This window comes from Lates calcarifer, linkage group LG2 (assembly GCF_001640805.2).
Source record: "Lates calcarifer isolate ASB-BC8 linkage group LG2, TLL_Latcal_v3, whole genome shotgun sequence".
Lineage (NCBI taxonomy): Eukaryota > Metazoa > Chordata > Actinopteri > Centropomidae > Lates > Lates calcarifer.
Window position 1 is genome coordinate 26,463,267 of NC_066834.1, and position 17,650 is coordinate 26,480,916.

General features: G+C 41.1%; 2 protein-coding genes across 2 annotated transcripts; one reads left to right on the plus strand and one right to left on the minus strand.

The window, feature by feature from the left end:
- Window positions 1-3,198: 3,198 nt before the first annotated feature.
- On the minus strand, window positions 3,199-11,587 carry rhoua (ras homolog family member Ua). Its single transcript, XM_018666885.2, has 4 exons — window positions 10,970-11,587; window positions 10,469-10,527; window positions 8,922-9,110; window positions 3,199-8,769 (listed from the first exon to the last, which is right to left on the minus strand). Exons 1-4 carry the CDS (start codon window positions 11,238-11,240, stop codon window positions 8,485-8,487), a joined length of 804 nt encoding a protein of 267 aa, XP_018522401.1. The 5' UTR covers window positions 11,241-11,587; the 3' UTR covers window positions 3,199-8,484.
- Window positions 11,588-12,568: 981 nt separating this feature from the next.
- Window positions 12,569-17,291, plus strand: pdcd2 (programmed cell death 2). Its single transcript, XM_018667015.2, has 8 exons — window positions 12,569-12,912; window positions 13,453-13,561; window positions 14,097-14,153; window positions 14,815-15,003; window positions 15,197-15,370; window positions 15,505-15,605; window positions 15,738-15,851; window positions 16,524-17,291. Exons 1-8 carry the CDS (start codon window positions 12,715-12,717, stop codon window positions 16,701-16,703), a joined length of 1,122 nt encoding a protein of 373 aa, XP_018522531.1. The 5' UTR covers window positions 12,569-12,714; the 3' UTR covers window positions 16,704-17,291.
- Window positions 17,292-17,650: the final 359 nt, after the last annotated feature.

A 17,650-nucleotide genomic window follows, 5' to 3' on the forward strand; every position in this document is an offset into this window, starting at 1 on the left:
TATGGCAGCAGAGATAAAGCCTATTCAGGCAGCAGCTTCACTTGTCCACTAAAGATTCCTGTGAGTGTGTGTCAGTCTTGTCTGTATGTGTACTTGCATTAATCACACAGTGAAGGCAAAAAAAAAAATCTCATGACTCATCTTCTGATTCAGACTTGGCTTTTTAAGGTGAGGGTTAAGCTTTGAGTAGCAGCAGAGCCAAACAGTTTTCATGGGTCAGGTCAGGCTGAGATCAGCGTTCATTTCAGCTGTCACAGGAATCAGTGTCTCGTTGAGTTTGTCAGCGACAAATGTGTGACAGTGAGCCAGCATGAATATGTACCAGGAGCCTTAAACTGAAGCAACAGACATCAGTGATTTTATTATTTCTGTCTGTGATTTTTCCCACCTCAGCGTCTCAAAATGTCTGTGAAAAGGTTTCTACAACCACCAGTAAATAAAATGTTCTGTAATGATATCAAAGTTAAAAAAATAAGTTCTTATGGATAAAACCTGGGAAATAAGGCTCTGATAATCAACCCCATCTCTTACCAATTACATGTATAAATAATCTGCAACACCGAATATGTTAGGAAGGAAGCATAATGTATAACATTTAACTTTACCTTCATGTGTTTGACAAGTCTCAAAAATGTTGATACTGAATTTGTCAGTAAAATGTTCTCTGACATCCTGTTTCATTTCTATCACACCAGAATATAATATTATAAAACAGCAGCTGCTTGCAATGATTAAATCATCATTCAACTTTTTTAATGGTCATTCATTCAGAAAAAAAGCATTGCCTCTGAACTTTTCAGCCAGTGATTACATAATTGGGAAAACTATTTAGTAGCCTGCTACATGAATGTAATGTGTAGGACACACTACACTACACTGTATTGGAATTAAATGCAAATCCTTGTGTCTCTACTTGAGCTTGTCCAAAGTGCAGGTGGTGGAAGTCTTACACACACACACACACACACACACAAACAAACAAAGTCCCAAAATGCAGGGTTGCCACACTTTGGCTTTAAATTTCCAGAACATTTACTGTCCATACTGTGAATGTCAAAGCTTCCCAGTCTGAGCAGGAGATGCTTCAAATGTTATAATTCTCTGTGAAGTTCTGTTTGTCTTTTTAACTGTCACGCTGTCACTTTCTATAAGGTTATTTATCCGTTAGTGTTCTTCTCTCTCCTCCTCCCCATCTGTCGCCCCGTCTAATGTTCTTTTCTCTGCTGTCTCTTTTTTTTGAACACACACGTGCACACTGGAGCAGCTGTCTACACACACATGGACTGGGGTTATAGCTTGTTAGGAGAGAGGAGATTGTATTTCAACTCTGCTCATTAAGAGTCAGCACTGATGTCACTCTGGCCCTTCATACTTTATGTTATGTAAGGCGTGTGCACACACACACACACACACACACACACACACACACACACACGTCGAGACAAAGAGAGAGGCTATAAAATTATAAAATGATCTGGAGCTGAGCCTCGAACCAAAGCCTTGAGTACTGACAGTTTTCCTTTTGTTTGTATGCGAGCATATGTGACTGTAGCATTTTGCAACAAGTAGCTAAACATAAACATCCTATATGTAACACATTTTTCTCAGAGGTTACATCCCTCTGTATCTCTGTTTTTTCTTTCTCCATGTGTGAATATCACCACAATGATAAAACACCTGTCTAACTGCGTGATGAGTGGTTTTAAATGACTTTTTTCACAATTATATGTCTGGAAATGACTGAAAACAACAGCCAAACACAGGATGTGGCTAGCATGTCACTCTAAACAAATAGAAATCTTGAACAACATGATATAATGACAGGGTGAAAACACATTTTTAAAAAAAGCTTTGGAAACCATTTTAAACTGGCAGTACAAAGATTTCCAGGGCCCTAATTTCACATAATGATGTTGGCAGCAACAGAAATCTACAGATATCTCAAGTTTCATTTGGATGTTACATGTGTTTACAACTGATAAAGGTTTTCAGTACTGTATCAAACATCTACAGTTTCAAAGTGTTATCACAAGGTTCATTAATAGGCCGCTTAGATTTAAAACCCATCTAGGGGGCCATTTATTACATTTTTAGCAAACATTTCATTATATACTGTTATTACGTAATCAGCTGTTACAGGTCTTGTGAGGTTTGGATCATGAATAAAAAGCATTATGTCAAAACTGAAAAGCTGCTGACAATAAGAGAATGGTGGCATAACATTTGCAGGCTTAGTGATGTTGCTTTTCCAGCAGAGTTCAATTCAAGATTATTACATTTTAGAGGATAATTTTATCAGTCGATGTCGAGCCCACTCATGGAGGAGGGGTAACAGCTGAATAATATCATCAAACAGGACCTGGCACAGAGCAGCTGCTCTAACAGCCTTTTCATTATGCACTAACTCTGTGTCGTCAGGTAGAGCAAAGTAGTTTGTTTCCCAGACAGAGTTAAAGTCAGTGCATGCCCCCACCCCCAACCCCTACACACTCTCTCTCTCACACACACACACAGTCTCCAAGAACAGAGACATGCCACAAACCAAATGTCACATGACAGCCTTCAAAATAAAGCTCTTGCATAACCATGAGGGCCTGGAAGCAGAGAGACTGTTTACAATGATCCAGTCTGAAGTTGGATGACTTTCTGTGGGTGCTCTGTGTTTGTGTGTGTGTGTGTGTGTGTGTGTGTGTGTGTGTGTGTGTGTGTGTGTGTGTGTGTGTGTGTGTGTGTGTGTGAGCGAGACTTTTCTGTGTTTGTGTGCTTTAGGACGAGTGTGTCTCCATCTTATCCCCTCTCCCTTGATGTGCATCAGCTGAGCACGGCATGGTTGTTGCACTTGGTTATCACAAAGAGTGCTGCACAGTTCCAAAACATTACTTCAGCCACAACAACATGTAAAAACACGTCCAACTCGGAGCCCAGGCAACCAAAAAAAGCCATGTGTTGTGAGTCAAGAGTTTGCTTTATTTGTGTCACACTGCTGACCAGTCTGATGAGTATTTAAAGTTACTTTTCTGATACAGACAAACTATCTGTTCATGTAAAAAAACAACATATTATCATTTTCAGCCTGTGGGCTCTTGTGACACAGCCGAGGTACGAGGTTACATACGTCCAGGAGTTATATTTAAACACACTTACATTCCCAGTCCCACCACTGAGCACCAAGCTTCAAAATCAACAAAACACAGCATGTATTAAAACAAATAATCTTTATTTCTCAGGGTATAAAACTTCTGTACAAACACATCTTCGTTTGACTGACGTCCTCAGATCAACAGAGAATTCAGTGTGAGCAGAATGAAGCAGCACATTATCTGTTACCATGTTTTTATACACAGGGAAAATAAAAAACACTGCGATGTTTCACACAGGCAGAGAGGGTCGGTCTCCCAACAGAAGTTCTCAGCTGGTGTCCTATGTGAGTGAGTTCAGGTGTGCCTTAGGGGGTATCAACCTCAATGAAAAATTAATTAAATCTCAGGAATGAACCATTTCGTCCATTTCCCTAGGCTTTGTCTTCTTGTTTAAACTCACTGGGCTTCGTGGGATATTTCTGTGTCAAAAACAGTAAGAATATGTGGATATTTAGTGATGTGAATGTTGTATTTAGTTAAGTCTAACAAGGTTGACTTTGCTGACAGTAAACAAAGGTCATTCACATAGAGAAAAAGTCTCATTTTTATCAGATGGCTGTTTATCAGAAAACACTGAAGCAAATCAAACATGAAAAAGTACTAAGGTCTGTGACATCTGACAGTACTCACACTGAGACAATTACAGTACTACTGACTAGCACATAAGCATAAGCATTCTATACATCACAATGTAAGCAGTACAGATAATTAACAGTAAAACTGTCTATTATTCTTTTTTGGCACAAAATCAGTTCCAACACACAAACTGAAGCCAGTCACTGTGATTATACTCCGATAGACCACCACTAAATGTCTTTATGGCAAGTCAAAGCACAGACATTGCACACGCCAAACGCACAACACTGACATTTCTGTCTCACCTCCAACTAAACACCAACTGTGCAGCGCAATACTCTGTCTACCTAGCGGACAGTCATCATCATGTCTCTTCATTACACACTACACTTCACTTTCTGAGACCCATCTGTTCCACGTTACAAAACCATACATCTGTCACACAGGACACATACTGCTGAGGATCAACCAGCTTATTCTGGCTTCTAAAAAGCAGTTAAAACATTAAAGTCAGACTACATAACTTTTGAAACAAGGAACAGCACAATCTTAATCTTACACATGAAAAACTGGATTTAAAAGCAGAAACATGCACCACTGTTCAGTTCAATACACATAAGGGTTTTGCTGCTACAGCCTTACTTGGTCTGGTAGGACCAGGACCTTATGTTAGCTGATGTTTGTTTACCTCAGTTAGAAACATTACTGAGTCAGTTAGCTGGCTTTAGGACTCCTCTCTAGTTGTATTACTGTGTTTCAGCAAATAACATTATCCCATAAATGTCAGTCAAGGCCAGAGTGGATGCTGTTCAGATGAAGTTACTCGCTTTAAAGGATTATAACGCAAGCTAATTTATATGTTAGTGTTATAGGCCACATAAAGAGAGGAGAACCGGAACAAAGATGGATTCATTCTACGTGTAAAATCCTTTTCTAGACACAGGCAAGCTATTGTTGACTAACTGAGCGGCAACATACCAAGATATCATTCATGGTGTTCTAATGTATTTAAACATTAATAAATCAACCCAGGTTTATATTTTTCTCAGTATGAATGCAGGCCAAGATCACATGCTGCATGCAAACAAACTCACTGTAATGAGAAACTTATGCTCTATAAATTGTGAATTTAAAAACTGAAAACTGGAAAAAAAAAAAAAAAAAAAAAAAAAAAATTGTAAGACCTGGCAGAGGAAATGCCAGCTATCATAAGGGTCTGTGTGACCTTTAGCCTACTTAAATCCACCATCACCCAAGGCTCCAGACAAGACAGCAAGACAAGCAACTTATTATGCCTTCTCCCCAGTGAGAAACAATACATTTGCTATCCTGAGTAAGACATCGACACAGTGAGTCCATTCAGTTGTAGTTGTAACATCTTTAGCAGAAAACTACTAAACCGCTCCAGTAACTGAAAATCAGAAGTCACAGCTTTACATTTAACACAGCATTCTCAGATTAGTATTGGAGAACAACACTGTAAATAGCCTATTGGTATTAGTATACAGCTTGTAGCCAGACTGTACAAAAAATGAGGATCAGTTTGAGTTACATAAGGACATTTTTTGCAGGCTCATCTAGTAGAAAGCAAAATTTTGGTGCCAACATCAAGTTCAGTGTCTTAGGACACAAATGTATATACATATACACAAATGTATATTTAACTTAGTAGAGTATAACAGAAAAGTATAAAAGAGACTGGGGACTATCTGGGTGAAAATGAGGCACTGATATCTGTATTGTATCATCAGATCCTCCACTAAAATGTGCACCTGAAAGACAGCAAACTGGGTTTTGTTTTGTTTTTTGTTTTTTTGAGTAAGCTTAACTTCCTAAATAGCATTATTTTCATGGCACACCACAGCTCAATCCATTTCACACCAGTAGAGAACTAACTTTGAAAAAAGTTGGCTGAAGTTTACAGGGAAGAAATACACCAGAAAAACTTCTGCTTCACTTTTTCTCTAACAGGGCTTTCATACTACTCTTAATCCTGTGGTAAGATTACTGTTGGCTCAGGGTTTTCAGATCCTGGAATAATATTTATTTCACACTAAGTATATGACTTATTGCTCACCCTGAGCTGAGGATTTACCAAACCCCTCTCCAGACCAGCAGAGTTATTGCTGACATTACTGGTGTGAATCACTATGAGCAAAATCAGCTGAATATTAGTTGTCAAATGAAATGTTGTGAGGTGGAACAGTGAACACTGTGCAGATGTTGACCTTGAACCGTGACATTTTAACATACAAACTCTGGGTGACTGCTCAGACGAAGGTTTAAATTTTTTTCCAGACAGAAGTTTAGAATAAAGAAATGTGAGAGTGAAAGTCCTTTTTGTGTTTATGTCTAATTAGTATGGATGATTATGTTGCATATGCACTAAACCACAGCAGAGCTACTTCAGTTCATTACAGACTGCAACCTGGTTGCACCCTTTTTCCTTCTGCTGCTGTGACTCTAACACAAAGAGCCATTCAGATGAAGACATTGCAGAGAAATAGTTAAATTATTGGGTTTTGTTCTTATCTCAGCAACTACAATGTATAAAGGAAGGTGTGGCAGTTGAGTATTTGACAGCCACACATTTTGGATTTCAGTTTGCCTTTTTATTTCTGCTTATACATATACATATAAAACTGAATCTGTTGGAGAGAGAACAGGCTGCAGAACTAACAGAGCATACAGCAGATATAGGATGGACAATGGATGTCTCTGTAGTATGAAAGCAGCATGGATTCAGAGTGGTTGAAATGATGCCACTGTAATAAGCAGAAAGATCAGATTTTTGTGTAAATGGAGCAAATGCAGAGCAACAAACATGATGAATCAAACTATAGTTCATAACTACTAAAGATTTCACTGTATATGTACACAATTCAAACTTCACAGTCTTACATACACAATTGCTTTAAAAAGCTTGGAAAAACCCAACTTTGCTTGTTCAGAATAATTTTCTAGCTACAAACCTACACAAACAAATAGCTGAGCACATTTTGTTTTTTTCCTAAGTGCTCACACTTAAGGCTGTTTCAGTATCTGGAAACATAAATCAAACATGCCCCAAGCAGTACAATTATCTGAAACCCATATATAGTGTTGTAACTTGTGCCTGCTGATGTATGTTACTGGCTGACAGGATGTTCTCAGTTTTAGACTGAGTTCCTCCTTTACATGTGGGAAAATGTGCTCTAGAGGAGTCACCGGGCTACAGTACTGAGCAATGTTGTTGCTTGAGGAACAACATGATCATGGTGAAGAGGAGCAAAACACCAAAACTGCAAAATGTCCTCCTGTCCCATTAAGAACAAGTGTGAGCCAGGCTACAGTCAACCACCACAACACAAATGTGTATTTAACCAAACCACATTGGTACCAGTCAATTTTCACAGACTCTACAGTCTGTCAGTACTAACGTAGGATAGATGAGGATGATAAACTAGCACAGCTACCGGTGAAAACCTGAAGTAGGTCACTGACCCCTGGATACAGTGTTGTGTCTTCTTGGGTAAAGATTTGACTTTTTATTCATCACATGAATATTCAGACAGTCTTGTTCCACATCATTTGCTAGTACTAAGACATTGTTGTAGGATTCCCTGTCCAATTATTTTTTGGAAATCTTGCTTGAGTAAAGATACATAGGTGTTGATTTTGAACAAGGCAAAAATAGATTTTTATCCTCATGGGGAAGAAAGACATTGGCATCAGTTGTTTTCCAAATAAAATATAATGTGAATTTTACCAAAGTTACTCACTGTCTGGCTTCATTCTGGGCCAATCAGCACCTGGACACTGAAGACCAGGCCAGATCTAACCTTACACACAGAACAGATCCAGACTAAAATAAAATACAAACCATGATGCTGGCTCCAGATTAGGTTTGTAGGCTACACAGCAGTAAACTGTGCATGTGACCAGGATCAAATTATTAGCTGCTTAATGAAGTAATTTCTTTCATTAGAACAACAATGACCCCAGTTATAAAAAGCAGCTCTAAATTTAATCATGGGTTTGATTTGTTGACTAAGTTTTGTCTTAAATCACATTCAGTGATGAAATGATCAGGTGGGGTTCTTTCTAATCATGAGTATTGGAAACCAAACTAAAGTTAGAAACCAGTCAGAAAAATGGCTAAGAATCGATACAGTTTCATTAAGGTCACCATGAATAACATGTATAATCTGCAGACAGTCCAGGTCCTTTCCAGGCTACTTAATGAGGTTACATAAATCCATAGTAGGTTGGGAGATCTGGGCCAGTTTAGGCAACATTATCACATTCACCATGACTTGGAAAGGATCATCTGCTAGCCAAAAAAAAGCCCTGGGTCATACCGGTTTCCAATTCCAGGAGCGCAGGGAGCACCTACCTGATACTAGAGCCAGGCTAAGATTAAAACTGGGTTAGGAAGAGGACATTTAAGCACAGAAATCCCTGGTTCGTTCTACCACACAGCAGCACTGCTTCAGAGCAGGTTCTGCTAGAACCAGGCTGGGCTCAGTAGTAAATCTAATCCACGATAAGACTAAAGCCTCCTCTTTGAACAAAAGCACTTTAGATCCATGACAGTCTTACTTTGGTTCTCAGCCACACTCCAGTCGAGGTCCTGCTCAACATCAGGCACCATTAGAGAGAAACCCAAACTGAAAACAAGTCCAGGTAGAACCCAAACCAAGCTGAATCCAGACCATGATAAAGTCAACAGAGGATCAAAGTCTCGGACCCCGCCACCAGCAAGACCCAAACCCATCACAGGTCTGTTCTAGGCCACACAGCAGTACCTTTTCCACCATGACTTTGACAGACTCTTCATCTTGTCTGGTGTCTGCCTTGGTTTTTTTCGTCGTTTCTTCTTCCCTCTCGGGCGCTTTTGGGAGCTGTAGTTCTGCAGGCTGGCCAGTATGGCTGTGTCGAACACTTCTTTAAGATTTTTTTGGGTCAGAGAGGAGCACTCCATGTAGGCCACAGCTCCAATCTCCATCGCACAGTCCTGGGCGTCTGCCGGGTCCACGGGCCGCTCCCGATACTTAGCAAGGTCAATGAGAACCTAAACAGATTAGGCAACACATTGTCAGATACTTCTTTGGATCACATCCTGGGAATTTGTTTACATGGTGATTAGAATGTTTAAGAATCAGGAACGAATATACAAAGATTTACGTATATGTTAAAATGCTGCACAGAACCAGTTTTCCACACCTTGACATCTTCTCTCAGGTCACACTGGGTGCCAACGAGGACGAGCGGAGCAAAGGGGGCATGTCTGCGGATCTCTGGGACCCACTTCTCAGGAACGTTCTGGAAAGAGGCCGGACTGACAACACTGAAGCACAGCAGGAACACGTCTGCACTGGTGTAGCACAGAGGACGCAGCTTGTCAAACTCATCCTGGACAGGTTGGGAGAGATCAGGAGAGAGCGGGTGTCCATGAGAGTGTGGAAGACAATGAGATAAATACAGTAATTCAGACATAATGATGCGTTTAAGGGCATCTGGACAAACAGAGGAGGTGCCGCACAAGCAGTAATCTGCAGCGTCCCGTCAGCCCTGTCTGTCCTGACAAAGTTAGATGGGAGATTGGGAGAAAAGAGGAAAAAGAGGAGGAAGAGAAAGGGGTGATAAGTTCAAAGAGGAGGAAGCAACAGAGCAGATTCAGATTTAGCCGCACCAGTTGGAAAACTTTTGAGACCTCTCTTCCTCTTTTGGCGTGTGTGTGTAAGAGGAGGAAGAGGTGTTGTCTGGTGATACTGAGTGATCTGTTTATTGCTACATGATAATAAACCATGAAGATATGTGCCTTCCTCCTCCCTGACTTTCTCTCTCTCCCTTGATCTCCCAGTCTGTCGTTCCTCTGCCTGTGATCTTCCCATTCACTTTGTCTTCATATCTGAGAACACACTGATACAGAGGATGATGATCATCTTTCTTTGTTTCTTTCTTTTTTTAATTTTACACTGTGTGTTCATTTTTGTTGATTTTTGTTATTGTTTGTTATTTGTTCTTTTTCGCTTTTTTCCATTCACCGTTCAGTGTTTTACACTAAACATCAGCTCTCTGTCTGACTGCTTGTGGCTCATCCTTTTCTTCACATAAACAGCAGCTGCAAATGTAGACACATATGCATCACTTCCTGTGTGCCAGAGAGTTGTTCCTAGGAAGGATCTACCAGATACCAACAGCTAGTTTCCCGACAAAGACTGAGCCCACTGAGACTGACACTAAATTTAACTGAGATATATATCCACTGAACAACTCGTCTTAATCTGTGTAGCAATTATCTCCCAGTCCCTGGAGTTTAGACCTTAATGAACTCCATGCTGGTCAAACTGGTTTCTCCTCTGCTGTAAACGGTAAAATGGTGACCAACAAACATATGTGGGTAGAGCTGCAAAACTTTAGATGTTTTTGAGGCACCCAGAAGAGGTTTCCAAGACAAAACATTAGATGCCTGTTGAGTCTGAGAAAGAATAATTTTGTTTCCAAATCTTTTGTAGGGTATCCCAGTAGCCTTCACGGTAAATAAAGGCAATAACTCAAAAAACAATCAAAAGACATTTCAGCATTACTCTAGAAAGAAATAATCACTTCCCCCGTCAGAGGCATTGTTTCCAACCTAAATAAAACAACAACAGGAAATGCTGCTCTCTCTCTCTCTCTCTCTCTCTCTCTCTCTCTCTCTCTCTCTCTCTATGTGTGTGTGTGTGTGTGTGTGTGTGTGTGTGTGTGTGTGTTTTGAGATCACTGACCTGTCCAGCTGTGTCACAGAGTTGTAGTTTGACTGGCTGCCCGTCCACTGACACCACCGCTGCTCACACACACACACACACACACACACACACACACACACACACACACAAACAAGTGTGAGACATAGTCTAACCTACCTTCCTCTAAGGAAAGTACCAAAGATCTATATGGTCAAAATACAGACAATAACACCAACTCCTTTAAATATAACATGTCAAAGAAAACATTCAATTAAATGAGTGAACAACAGAAATAGTCAACAACATTTTTTGGTAGATTTTAGTAAATGTAAGTCTCTGCTGATCATATGAAATGATCTGGCTTCCTATGGACTTATTGAGGTGTAAAATAGACATCATTTTTGACACCCAGGACTGACTTATTAATCAAGAACTGATAGTTTGTTCTTAGTTAAGAGAAATGTCTTTAACATCTGTAAAATGTACTTACATAGGCTACCATATATAACATTTACACAGTGTGTCTCCCCCATCCTTTACCTGAGAAGTTGTCAAACGCAGTCGGGACATACTCGGTGGGATAGCCGTTGGTGGTGTAGCTGACCACCAGGCTGGTTTTCCCCACAGCTCCGTCCCCCACCAGCACACACTTCACCCGCCTCTCCGCTGCCCCTGCTCCTGCCCCTGCTCCTGCCCCGGACCGCCGCGTCCTGCCGGAGCCCCTGTCCCGGCTCCGGACCCTCCTCGGTGGGACAGGCGGAGCAGGGGGCACCGGTGCCGGCTTGTAGCTCCCATCGCCCCGCGGAGGCATCTGGCACGGAGAGGAGGGTGACACGAAGCGGGAGGACAGCCGGGCACGAGGTTCAGTCCCGGTTTGGTCCAGTTTTCACATCGTCCATTGGTCCGTTATCTGCGGGGCTGACTTTGCTGTTGTCCGCTTCCCTTTAGTTTCCATGGTTAAAGTCTGAACTTCTGCGCTCTCCACACAGCCCCAAACTGAGTCTGTGTCCGCGGCCACATGGTTCATTCAAACATGGATTAAAGTCCCACGACAAGAGCAGAGGTCCAGTTAATGTTACTTATCCGTTAGTAACAGTCTGTGTCCGTCCAGTCATCCGGTGCACACACAGCCGCTGAAATGACATCACGGTGTGTGTGTGTGTGTGTGTGTGTGTGTGAGAGAGAGAGAGAGAGAGAGAGAGACAGAGGGAGGGGGGGCATCAGGTTTCGGTTGTCATCCTGATTTTCTACAGAAACTTTTTTTGGCCTCTTTTTTTATTTTATTTTATTTTTTTTATATATATATATTTTATCAGTCTGTTACTGTTCATATCTACAAACCACTGCTGGGAAATCACATACCACATCTTATCATACCACCTCTGCACTAGGAAACATCGGTCTTCTGGTACTATACGATGAACTAATTATTATATTATATTATATTATATTATATTATATTATATTATATTATATTATATTATATTATATTATATTATGATGGACATTTTCCCCCACATTTTGTCATTTTATAACATGGACTAAACAATCAGTCAGTTATTAAAGAAGATAACTATCAGACCTGTTGATAATGAAAATTAGTGTTGGTTTTCGGTATGTTAATTACATGACACAAAGAAAAAAAATTAACATATTGATAAAAAAAAAAAAAAAAAAAGAAACTTTACTACAAATAAGCTCAGTGTAAACCAAAACAATTAAGGTCTCAAAACTAGATTTTGACACACTCCCTCTTCAAGATAAAGCTATAAGAGGGGACAGAGGACACATCATATTAGTACTTTAAGTTGTTCAAATTTCTAACAAGTTTGTGACTATCAAATCATGTTGGCCCAAATGATACTGAGTAAACCTGGGACTAGTGGTCTATCAGCACCACTCTGACTTGTTAAACCTTTGAACAGACCACAGTCAGGACATGTGCGCCATCTAGTGAGTGAAAAAGGAACATGACATTCAATAATAAAACATCATTAAAACCTTATTTTTAATAAGGGCCCCGGGTTTCAGGCAAGCCACTAAATATCAATATCAGACATGATATAAATCTGGATGATGACCTTTTAGTGTGTACCATAATATTTCTACACCAGAGTTGGAGGCCGGAACGATCTGTGTTTGTTTCCTACCGGACACTTCTCAGGACGGTACTAGCGTTCCATGTGTTGCTCTGTGTTGTGACAGGTTAAAGACACTACTCTCTTTCACTAGACAGTCATTATTACAGCTTGTTCACCGGACAGACAGACAGCCTCCGCTCTGATATGTCCCGCGATACAAACACGTCCTCGGCGGAGGTGGTTCTCGGTTTCCTGGAGGAGGCGGAGCCGTGGCGGCTGCGGTCCCCACAGTTCCCCAGTAAAGTCGGAGGGAAGCCGGCGTGGCTCAGCCAGAGAGGCCTGCCTTCTCTGCCCGAGCTGGAGTGTGAGACATGTCGCCTGCCCATGGTCTTTCTGCTGCAGGTTAGTGAACAGCTGGCCTTTTTGGATAGTAACTTATGGAAGTATTTTCAGATCCAGAGCTGAAATACTCTCATTTATGTAAACGACCACTTCTATGTTGGTGTGGGTGAAGTGAAATCACCTCCCCAAAAAGTGTCAGCTGGTTGATGAATTCAAGTCATCATACAAGTTTCAAACAATAGAGAGGGAGCAACAAAATGAAATACCTCTTAACCAAAAACTAAGAGTGGCCAGTTTAAAACAGCAGGCGGTGGGATAGGTCAGTAACCAGTTTGATGTTTCTTTTGCTAACATTTCTCAGAGGAAATGATTTGATTGTTTAGATATAAATTTTTAGGATGGAATTGTCCCATGAAATAGTAGTTAAAGTTGAAATCACAGCTGTACTCAGTTATATTAGTGTTGCAGGTGTGAATTAACCTCCATGTAAACATCTACAACCTTATTTATTACACATTTGGAGAAAGAGCTTGGGTGAACTGATCCTGACTGTGACCCTGAACTGTTCCCTGTAGTTAACCCTCTCCCTCTCTGCTGCAGGTGTACGCACCAGTGTCTGGTCAGGACAGGACTTTCCACAGAACGCTCTTTCTGTTCTGCTGCAAAACTCCTGAGTGCTACACACACAACGACAGCCGCTGTATGAAAGGTAGCTGGAACCTTTATTGTAGCTTTTACGTTTGTCATTTGTCGTCTTAGTTGTTACACAATAGTAGAGATCGCTCATCTAGCATTGGAGGTGAATTAATCAACAATTAATTGATTGATCTGTTGGTTGGTTGACAGAAAATTTAATTGCCAGCTATTTTCATAATCAAGTAATTATTTCAGTTTTGTAAAAAAGCCAAACATTCACCGGGTTAGCTTCTCAGGTCTTTGTGTATGTTGGTTTTTAGACTGTTAGTCAGGCATCATCACCTCAGGCTTTGAGAAATAGTAACAGACATTTTTCTGTATGTTTTAACATTTTATAGAATTAATTAATCGAGAAATAATCAGTAGTTTAATCATTACTGAAAATAACTTGTACCTGTTTGACATCTTCTCCACTTTCTTTTATTGTCCTCCCTTCCCCACATCCTCTCCTATATTTAACCATTTCTCATCTGTTCTCTGGATCATCTGATCATTGAATTTCTGTCATATTTTCTGAGAGATTCTGTTTCTTCTTCTTTTCCATTCAGTTTTCAGGAGTCAGCTACCCAGGAAGAATGAGTTCTACCCTTATGACCCTCCACCAGGTTTGTGCACTTGCCAGGATGTCAGTAAAAAGTGAACGTCAACCTCTGCTTTGGTAAAGTCAAATAGTTAAAAGATTAAGGTGGAACACATTTGGGTGCCCTCTTAATCAAGTAGGCAGACCAGTCAACTGAGACATCCGTAGGAAAGTGGGTTTGGGCAGCAATGATTAAAAGACTGAGGAAACCAACCAAACCACTGTAGTGCCAAGGTGTACCCACACAGATCAACAATGCTGAGAGGAAAGGACACATCCAGGGAATTGAAGCTGGGCTGAATATGGGTTATGCAACAAGAAAATGACCCAAAGCATTCCAGTAAAACTACTAAGAAAGGGCTTAAGAGAGAGAGGATTCATACTCTGGATTGGCCAGACCTCAGTCTGATAGACATGTTATAGGCAGACCTGAAGTGGGTAGTATGTGCCAGATGTCCCTCCAACCTCTCTCAACTTGATGAGTTCTACAAAGAAGAGTGAGCAAAAATCCCCAAAGGCAGATGCAAGAGACTGGGTAGTGGGTACAGAAGATGTTTGGTTGAAGTAATGGCTGCAAAAGGAGGCGCTCTACCTGCGAAACACTGAGGAAGACTTTTTGTTCACATGTTATTGATTGACTTGTTGACACAATGTTTTTTTTCCTCCTCCCTCTTTGTTTTCTTAAGAGGATGAACCCCCCAGTGATCCTGAACATGACCAGAGCATGTTGCCTGCCTCCGGAGTTAAACTGTGCTGGGTGTGTGGTTGTCCTGGAAACAAAGCCTGCTCCCGCTGTCACACTGTGACCTACTGTGGAAAACATCACCAAACCCTCCACTGGAAACACACACACAAGAAGGAGTGCTGCAGCCAAGGTGTGTTTGATGGAGTGATGGTGTTACTAGTTGTCCATTCATACACTGACTAGTTGTCAGTGTCCTAGCCAAACCACTCAGATCAGAAATCAGGCTGAACAGCATTTTACCCTGAGCAGTGGTACATTTAGAGTATTCCAGCTCCAGTTCAGATGAATGAATCAGTGTTGTCTGTCTCTCTCTGTCTGTACAGAAGTGTCCATAGACACAACCTCTCCCTTCCTCTTCCCTGAGTCTGAGCTGGTCACTGAGCCTGAGGAGGAGGAGGAGGAGGAAGAGGGGAAAGAGGAAGACACAAAGGAGGCTGAACGAGAAGATGGAGGAGGTGTTTCTCAAAGGGGTCCAGACTGTCCCTCTTTAGCCGACAGTAGGTTTTCAATTATAGCTGACACACTGCAGGGTTTTAGTTTAGTAGCTCTGATTTTAAGTGTGCAAAGTTAATTACTTGTTCGTTAATCTGTACATCTCTCTAATGGATTAATCCTGACTTTCTATTCTCAGCTCTGTCAGAGACAGACCTGGAGGAGATGGCCATGTGTGAGACTGAAGACACCAAAGTGTTCCAGAAGTTTAAAAAGAAGATCGCACCAGAACCACACCAGGTAAAAACAAAAACAAACGGTACAAAACGTTTCATGGAACACAGTCACAGTCTCCTAAACAAGCAGAGACTCTCCTCACACTGATGATGTGCAGTTAGAAACAGATGGTTTCCTCTCATGTATCATGTTTAGGTGGTGCGTTACAGTCGAGGCGGCTCTCCCTTGTGGGTCTCTTCTCAGCACATCCCCTCAGATCAGGATATCCCACCGTGCACCTGTGGCGCCAAGAGGGTTTTTGAGTTTCAGGTAGTCACTGCTCATTAAATGCTCAGTAATCTGAGCTGTTGAAGTCTTTCGATCTTTAATTTCAGTTCTGTTCAGTGCCTTTCCCAAGCTTTTATTTTCTCACCCACCACAGTCTTGAATGCCAATGTGCTATTGTTTGCCCAGTACATAAAGGTGTGTGTGCATGTTGTTGATGAGAATTGATTGTTAAAACAAGCCAGGTTGTTTTATTATATGGAGAAATTAAGTGGACCTGGGCTTGGTTCGTAGCCGTGGATATGTTAAGAAATGTTCTTGATTTGGTGCAGGAAGTGCTTCAGTAGAATCACCTCGTCTGTCAATAGTAATTGTTGATTTTGTCAGAAAACAGAGCACTGTACTGTATGTCTTCCATCCACAGGTCATTGTGGGGAGGAAAAGAAAAACATCTAAGTGTGCAGCCTGAAGTAGAAAAAAATGTTTAGATGATTATTTAATAACTTCATAGTAATAATTTGCCAACATGCAATATATGTGTGTTATTGAGTAATTCAATAAAAATGCCCAGAAGGATTTTTTTTTTAAACACTACAATCAAAGAGGGGGTTATGTGACTGTATCTGCCTCTCTGCACAGCTAGCAGTCCAGTTGTTGAACACTGTTTACATCTGCTGGAACCCGATTCATGTAATAACTGTGTGTGTGTGTGTGTAGGTGATGCCCCAGCTGTTAAACAGTCTATGTGTGGACTCTAAAGGAGCCAGTATTGACTGGGGGACGGTGGCTGTCTACACCTGCTCTGCCAGCTGTAACCATGACAACCAGTACTGCCCGGAGTTCATCTGGAAGCAGGACTTCACCTCGGATCAACAGACGCAGATAAAACACTCGTAACGTCATCCTGCTGTTGGACACTGTTTAGGACACACTGATGCATCTGACAGTTCAGACTGGGCAGCGAGGAAACTGGTTTAATCACACTTGTAGCAGTGTCACTCCCCATTTACTGGACTGGACATGTGCTGCTGCTCTTGTTACATAACTGATAATACACAGATCAAATGTGAAATTCAGCCGACTGATCACACTCTTCCCTCTGAGACTGTGTCAGGTGAAGATGTTGTTTGGTGGCAGATACTCATTCTAGATTTGAATCAGATTTCTTTTTATGAGGAACAGCTGTAAATGTATTATTCTGTGTCCTCGCAGTGTGTTATATGTCATTAGATAATAAGATATGGAAACAGGAAGTCTGGATCCTGCCCAGTGGGTGCAGTATCCTGCCACTGCTAAACATTCTCTATTATACTTCAAAATTCTGGTGTCAGTGGTTATTTCTGACCCACAGGCTCAGTAGGTTATGCTTATTTTCAATGCTACATCCGGTTGGTCCACTGGAACGGATTATAGTCAAAAGCAAATAAGCTTGTAAAGCTTGTGCCTTATCATCACACAATAAAGATTTTAACTAAGTTGTCTAAACATGCCTCCATCTGATTTTCTGAATTTTTCAGGGCTTCAGAGACAGATAATGACCAGAGATCAAAGTTAAAGTCAGATGTTGTAGACATTTCCTTTTTTTTTTTTACTGTCAATCATATGTCTCACTGAGAAGTGTCAGCAAACTGGTATAAATTAAATTCAGTGTTACATAAATTGAAGAGATGAGATGTGTGGGTCTGGTCTGGTGGTCAACCGGTAAGGGAGCATATCTTGTAATCGCAGTATGCGATTCCTGGCTAAAGGACCATGTGATACCTCTCTCTGCCCTTGCTCCCTGTCTCTCCAGACAGTCAAGTCAATAAAGGCTTTTTTTAAAAGAAAGATCAGGTGTGAGCTAG

Coding starts and splice junctions, on each gene's coding strand:
- rhoua (XM_018666885.2), bottom strand. CDS start 11,240: ATGCCTCCGCGGGGCGATGGGAGCTACAAGCCGGCACCGGTGCCCCCT. Junction 9,111..10,468: donor TCTGTGACACAGCTGGACAG/GTCAGTGATCTC, acceptor CAACCTGTCCAG/GATGAGTTTGACAAGCTGCG. Junction 8,770..8,921: donor ACCTGAGAGAAGATGTCAAG/GTGTGGAAAACT, acceptor TAATCTGTTTAG/GTTCTCATTGACCTTGCTAA.
- pdcd2 (XM_018667015.2), top strand. CDS start 12,715: ATGTCCCGCGATACAAACACGTCCTCGGCGGAGGTGGTTCTCGGTTTC. Junction 12,913..13,452: donor CCATGGTCTTTCTGCTGCAG/GTTAGTGAACAG, acceptor TCTCTGCTGCAG/GTGTACGCACCAGTGTCTGG. Junction 15,606..15,737: donor TCGCACCAGAACCACACCAG/GTAAAAACAAAA, acceptor TATCATGTTTAG/GTGGTGCGTTACAGTCGAGG.